Source organism: Diadema antillarum, unplaced genomic scaffold (assembly GCF_040938485.1).
Source record: "Diadema antillarum isolate AM-2024a unplaced genomic scaffold, OU_Dant_1.0 scf00000149, whole genome shotgun sequence".
In the NCBI taxonomy this organism is placed as follows: domain Eukaryota; kingdom Metazoa; phylum Echinodermata; class Echinoidea; order Diadematoida; family Diadematidae; genus Diadema; species Diadema antillarum.
Window position 1 is genome coordinate 1,029,387 of NW_027271038.1, and position 6,322 is coordinate 1,035,708.

The window sequence follows — 6,322 nt, forward strand, 5'->3', positions numbered from 1 at the left end:
GAGGCAAATTTCATGCCGCAAACAAGGCCATCGGCTCCAATTCGTGAAAATTTCAAGCCACAAAATTATTGTGTTTTACGATACAAGGCTGGTACCCTAACCTAGGGAGGCTTGTCCTGAAAGTTGCTTCATGAAAAAGAAACTGAGACAAGCTCTGACATGATAGAGATCTAGAGTAATGACCTTCTCAATGAACAGTGGGGGTCTTTGAATCCCACATATACATTTGGAGAAAAAAAAAATGCAAATATCTTAAGCCAAGGTGATTTTAAAATATTCCTGCCTTGCACTTCTGTACTGATAACAATGATATCACAGGGACACTGATGAGAATAATAAGAAGTAACTGCAAAAAAAAAAAATGTGTTTTTACCATGGCAACATTCTTTCCACTATTTTTCAAAACAAGACATCATGCACAACTACACTTTATCATGACTGCATGTGCCAATTTCTACTTAAAATTGCCCAAAAACTGCAGGAACAGTTTGATCCATATGAGTTTGTACAATTGAATTAAAGAATGTTATGCCACACATTTCTTCACATTTACAAAAAAAAAAAATGGTGTCTTTAAAATACTGTCTATGTACACATGTACATGTAACTGCACATAACAGCAATCACATGTTAAATCCCTATTCAATTGCTCAAAACAGAGTATTCTGATCCACAAGGTTTATATAATTTGTATGCACAGTATTGTTGCCATGGCAACACATTACTTGACACTCAAGGTGTCTTGCATACATGTACAACATATTGTAGCAATCACATATTGATCAGCATTTTGTATGACTTGTATTTAAACGATGCTGTTGCCATGGCCACACATTGACACCCACAGCTTCACATTTCATTGATCACATGTTCCAATTATCGAAAGTGAATTGTTTTAAATCCGAGAGAATGTACTGTACATGTAGTTCGATCCACTACATTTTCTTATGATTTCTGTGAAACTTTGCCATTACCATGTAAAGCATTACCCAATACTGACAACAACAAAAATGTTGTCTTGCACATCTACCTACAGTATAACAGCCATCACATGTGCCAAATCTTATATTAATTGGTCAAAAATTGAGTGAGTAGTTTCATCCACAAGATTTTGCAATGAACCGATTGACAGTTTAACGACTGCCCGCACACCAAACCTCAGAGTGATTTTGTATGTTGTACCCTTAACCCTATAAAGCCCAAGCTATTTTGACCCCTTCCAGGCCCAAGGGGGGCACATTGTGCCCCCCCCCCACTATATAACTTCTTTTTATGTATGATGTACGACCATCATATTTGGCACATGGGTAGAGCAACTCATACTCTACATGACCCGATATTTAGAATTTCTCAAGGTCATCCACTGAGGGCGCTATTTACCAAAATATACAGAAATACATAGGAAATATGTTAAAATCATGTTTTTTTTCTTTTTATTTCTTTATCCCAAGTATGTTTCTATTTCATATCAATCATTTTCATATTTACCACGAAGGAAAAGCAAGTCAACCTTCACTATTTGTTATGGTTGAAATTTCTCAAGGTCAACATGTGAGGCGCTATTCATTACAATATAAAGAAATATATAAAACCTATGATGTATTGCTTGGAATAGGTACATTAGTATCACATTTCATATTTCCAAAATATTGAAATTTTGAGTTTTTGCAGATTGATGATATGATAAACAAATGACATTACAGGCAAAGCTTGTGTGAAAATAACACAAAATAAAAGGGTAGTCTTTGAAAAATGCTGTATTTTCGATTATTTCTATTATATCTATTGTTTGATGCCTATGTCATATAAAAATAAAGGAAATAATAAGAAGAGCATTTCAGGGTAATTCACAACCATAATTACTTCACATTTTGGTCCTTCAGCACATTACAGCCAAGAAAACCCCCATTTCATCCTTTATTATACTATTAACTGAAATTGGAACAGAAAATCATGCAAAATCTGACAAACATGGTTGTCAGTTTATGGTTGCCATGGCAACCAGAAATATTGGACATAGCAAAATTATATATCAAAATGTTCGCAATAAGATTCTAGGAAAAGTCATCAAATTTGGTTGGAATTGAGTAAAGATTGTAGGAGTGGCAAATGAAAATATGGTAGGGGGGCACAATGTGCCCCCTACCCCCTTGGGCTTTATAGGGTTAAACACTATGGGTGTGTATGTGTGTGTGTTGGGGGGGGGGGATATAAAAAACCCAGCAGAGAGTGCACAGGGTGATAACATTAATACAAGGCCAAAGGGTCTCCACGTTTTTGTCTACCTCCCCCTTATTCCCTGTCTGCTTTCTCTTTGTCTTTCCTTCTGCTACATAAAACTGACAAATGTACCTGGTACTCTTCTTCTCTGTAGATAATTAACACAGTAACACTATATCACCTGGCCCACTTGTGGCACTTTCTTCTGCTATTGTAAGACCTCTCCAGTACAATTGTAATTTGCACTTGTGGGGAAAGCAGTTTGCACGTCTCTCTTTTTCCTTGTTCAAGCTTCAAGGCAACTTTTCTTCTGTTCTATGAGCATCTTGGGAGGACTTCAAGTTTAAGCTTGATATTAATTGGGAATTCTCCTGCATATTTTGTTCACAAGTTCTAATATTAATGGAGTCAAAAGGGGCCTGGGCTTTCGATCCTAGCAGAATCTTCATCAGAGGCAAAATTATCATTTCATTTGACCAGGTCATGAATTTTGCCTGTGACAAAGATTCTGCTAGGATCCGAAAGCTTAGGCCCCTTTTAACTCCATTTTACTCCATTGGATCGCCACTATTGGATAAGTAGTTTTTAGCAGCTTTTTTTTTTGTTGCTACACTAAGTTCTAATATTCATAAAATCACATTTATAATTTCTTCACAAAGCAGCCTGCTCTGATTAACATTAAAATGTTGTATCCCTTTTTACTATGAAAAAAAAGTAAATCAAATTTAACAAATTGAATTAACACAGTATGCAAATTAAAACCTTTCCCCATTACGAACAAAAGAAATAAGTTCTAATTTCATTTTTCTCTTTCAAATTTTCATATGCAATGTATGTTTCTGTTATCAATACTGCAATTATTATCTGTAGGCTGTACAGTTTGGATACAATCCACACATAAATGTAGGCCTATACAAGGTGTTACATTAGGTATAATGTATACAATGTACATTATGTTATATAGTATTCACACGTGTAAACAAAACCTGTGGCTGTACATGGAAGAGGCCCTACCTTGATGACAGTAGACTCCGCAATGGAGAGTGCTTCAATTGAGGCATCATATTCCACATGGATCCTTAGTGGGTGAGACACACTCCTCTCAGATCGATGGGACATTGACTCCAACTCCACACCAAATTTCACCTGGTATGTGTCACAAAAATAATGAATTACTGACAAACAACAACAACAAAGTAATTCACTCTCGTACCAGTCTGATTATGAAGGGGTGGGGGAGCACACTTGGCTGTCTAGTGAGGTGTATGACAGCTGCATAACTTCTTATTAGTGAAAGTTGTATAAAAAATCATATCATATACACAACCATAAAATAGCATAATTTGGGATCATGAAAAGGAATGCTATCCTATCCAGGTATGTGTTTAAAAGCAAAATAGTACAGAGCAAAATAAATCCCTGCAAATCCAATAAAATTGAGAACCAAATATTGGCAAGACTTCCTTATGCCCTCCCTCCCCCCCCCCCCCCCCCCCCCCCCGATCATACACCCCACCACTTGTGAAATGTGTGCAAGTGTGTGCATCTGTGTGTATAAAGCTAGCAAGGGTTCTGTAGGGTAGTGTACAGAGTGGTATGGCAAAATCAGTGGGGGGGGGGGGGGGGGGGGGGGTTGGGGCGACATAAGTCTTTCCCAAATATGTACAGTTGGTTCATTTTCCTGAATAAAACTTGATTTTATGCCTCCATCCAGTAAAAACTCCATGCATCTTTAACAGGTTTCATGCATCAAATGATTTTCCTCCCATAAACAACAGCGGGTATTACTACTTTTAATATCCATCCAATTGAAAAGATGATGCACAGGTTTATATATTGGTAGAGTTACACTGTATGTGACCATAGTAAGTTTGAAATGGTTCATAACTTTTTTAGAAAAAAGTGTTATGAACTTGCTAATCTTAGCTCTAAAGAGTTCAAACCATGCCGATGGTGCTTTTTTCCTCACACATTGTATGCAAACTCGATTATGAAAGCATACCAGTATAACATTCCAGCAATTGCCTGTAAATATCTAGAGAGGAACTCGGAAAGCGCAGACCTCTGCATTTAAAGTAGCTCATATCCACCCATGTACACACATGCTGAAAATCGCCCTTATTTCCCAATAGTAAAAGAGCCTTTCTCTGTTTCGTTGTGTCTCATTTGCAGAGTTTACACTGTACCTAATCAGCAACTCATTGCACGCTGTGCCTTAAGATTGAGCACACTCTCAGTGCACGTATGCACACCTCAAAATAATATGCGTGCAGCTCGAATTCCCTCACTTGGCCATTTGGTACCCTATTTGCCAATGATAATCCTTCAAAACTATTTTTAAAAAAAAGTATCCTGGATCCAGACATGACGGTTATCCAGATTACAACAAAACCAAAAATTTCATGGTGAACAATCATCTGTTCCTTGTTGTGCCATCCAAAAGACAAATAATGATCAGTGATGATCAAGTAACTTTTCCTGGCACTACAAACAGACCATGACCAGTGCTGCTCATGTAACAAGTTTCACCCAAAGTCCCACCATGCCAAGAGTCAAGACTGTTTAAATGCTTTTTAAGTTATTTTGCAAAAGGACAGACAGACAAACAATGCCAGCAAAAAACATTACCTCCTTGGCAGAGGTATTCATAAAGTAGATTATAATAGGTAACTAGAAAAGCACTCTGAGAGTGCAGACCTCCGCCAAGCAGCTACTTTCCACCGATGATCTTAATCTTCCCAAAGAAAATTTTTCTCCTCTCCACAACTTGGGAAAAGCTAATTGGGCTCTTCCATAGAGAGCAGTGATTTCCACCCATAGGTGTACTATCTATGCTGAGTACGTACTCAGTCGCCACGTCTGCACTCAAGCATTGCCGCGCCGCCGCGCCTGGCGACACTCACGCCAGTAATCGCTCGCATTTCAGCGTTCGCATGGGTCGTTTGACATCGCATTTAAATCCATGATTTTAGATATGATGCCTCAAACCGATTTTGCTCAAATTTCGTGAGTAACTAGGAAACTTGTGAAGCTTTATGGACATAATCAAGCGAATTGCCGCAGTCCTTTCATTTTCGCGTTGCATTGCAAAAAAGCGTGGAGACTCCTTATAAGGGGTGCCCCGGGGGTTACTTATAAGGGGGACGGGGTTACTTATAAGGGGGACGGGTTACTTATAAGGAGGGGCCCCCCTTGTGAGTGGGTTTCCCGAACTGAGTTCATTGACCCTACCTGTCAAAACATCAAAAATCCTTCATAAATTCCCCCAAAATTCCCGGATCACTACCAAAATTTAATCGTTTGTTACTTGTGACAAGTGTCATTCTCAAACTGACTAACTAATCAATTAACAAACCAACGGTAACGAAAACATAACCTCCCCCTTGGCGGAGGTAATTAGTAGTAGTAGATAGTCATTGGCATGGTGGTAGTTCACGTCGCGTCCTGGCGCATGGCTTGCCACGGCCACACCAACGGCCACACGTCTCACAGCACGAGTGCAGCTGTTGATGCGATGTTATGTTGGGGCCTAGTTCCAATATTCACTGACATATAATTTGATGTGTGGGACTACACCTTACTAGTGTCCGTTCAGCAACACACAAAAATCATATCAGAATACCTGAGATGGCTGAGGAGGTTTGTGAACACAAACATGACTGTCTGCGATGACAAAACACAGGTATATCACATAAAGTACGATATTCCAATCCTCCATTGCTGAATGCGATGCAGCAGTAATCATGATAAGGCGGGCAGACCGCTTGGAGACATATCCGCTACCTTGTCAACACCATTGAGCCCGTATCGTGCGTAGTACCGCGTACTACTGTACTTGTTTGAGGACCACCAGCAGCAAAACACATGCAATTGAGCATGCACGTACACGCGAGTACACTGCGCTCTCATCGTACCGGCCGGACGAACAGGCTGGGCAGGCCCCCGCCCCCACACCCCGACATCGTTTGTTATGTGAAGCGCTTTGATGGTTGACAGCGTACCATGATACCCACATACCCACTACCATCACACTAGCCAAAATCACGCGATGTTGTCAGACAGATGGGGATTAGGGAACGGAGACCCAGATCATGGTCCGAGC

The 6,322-nt window shown here is 39.7% G+C and overlaps 1 protein-coding gene across 1 annotated transcript in view; it reads right to left on the bottom strand.

Moving 5' to 3' along the window:
- LOC139721754 (leishmanolysin-like peptidase) overlaps positions 1–5,993 on the bottom strand; it is a 35,845-nt gene extending 29,852 nt beyond the window's left edge. The window contains exons 1-2 of the mRNA XM_071633075.1: positions 5,843–5,993; positions 3,235–3,366 (exon numbers count right to left, since the gene is read on the bottom strand). Coding sequence (XP_071489176.1) covers positions 3,235–3,366; positions 5,843–5,965 — 255 coding nt within the window. The 5' untranslated portion in view covers positions 5,966–5,993. The remainder of the gene's footprint in view (positions 1–3,234; positions 3,367–5,842) is intronic.
- Positions 5,994–6,322: the final 329 nt, after the last annotated feature.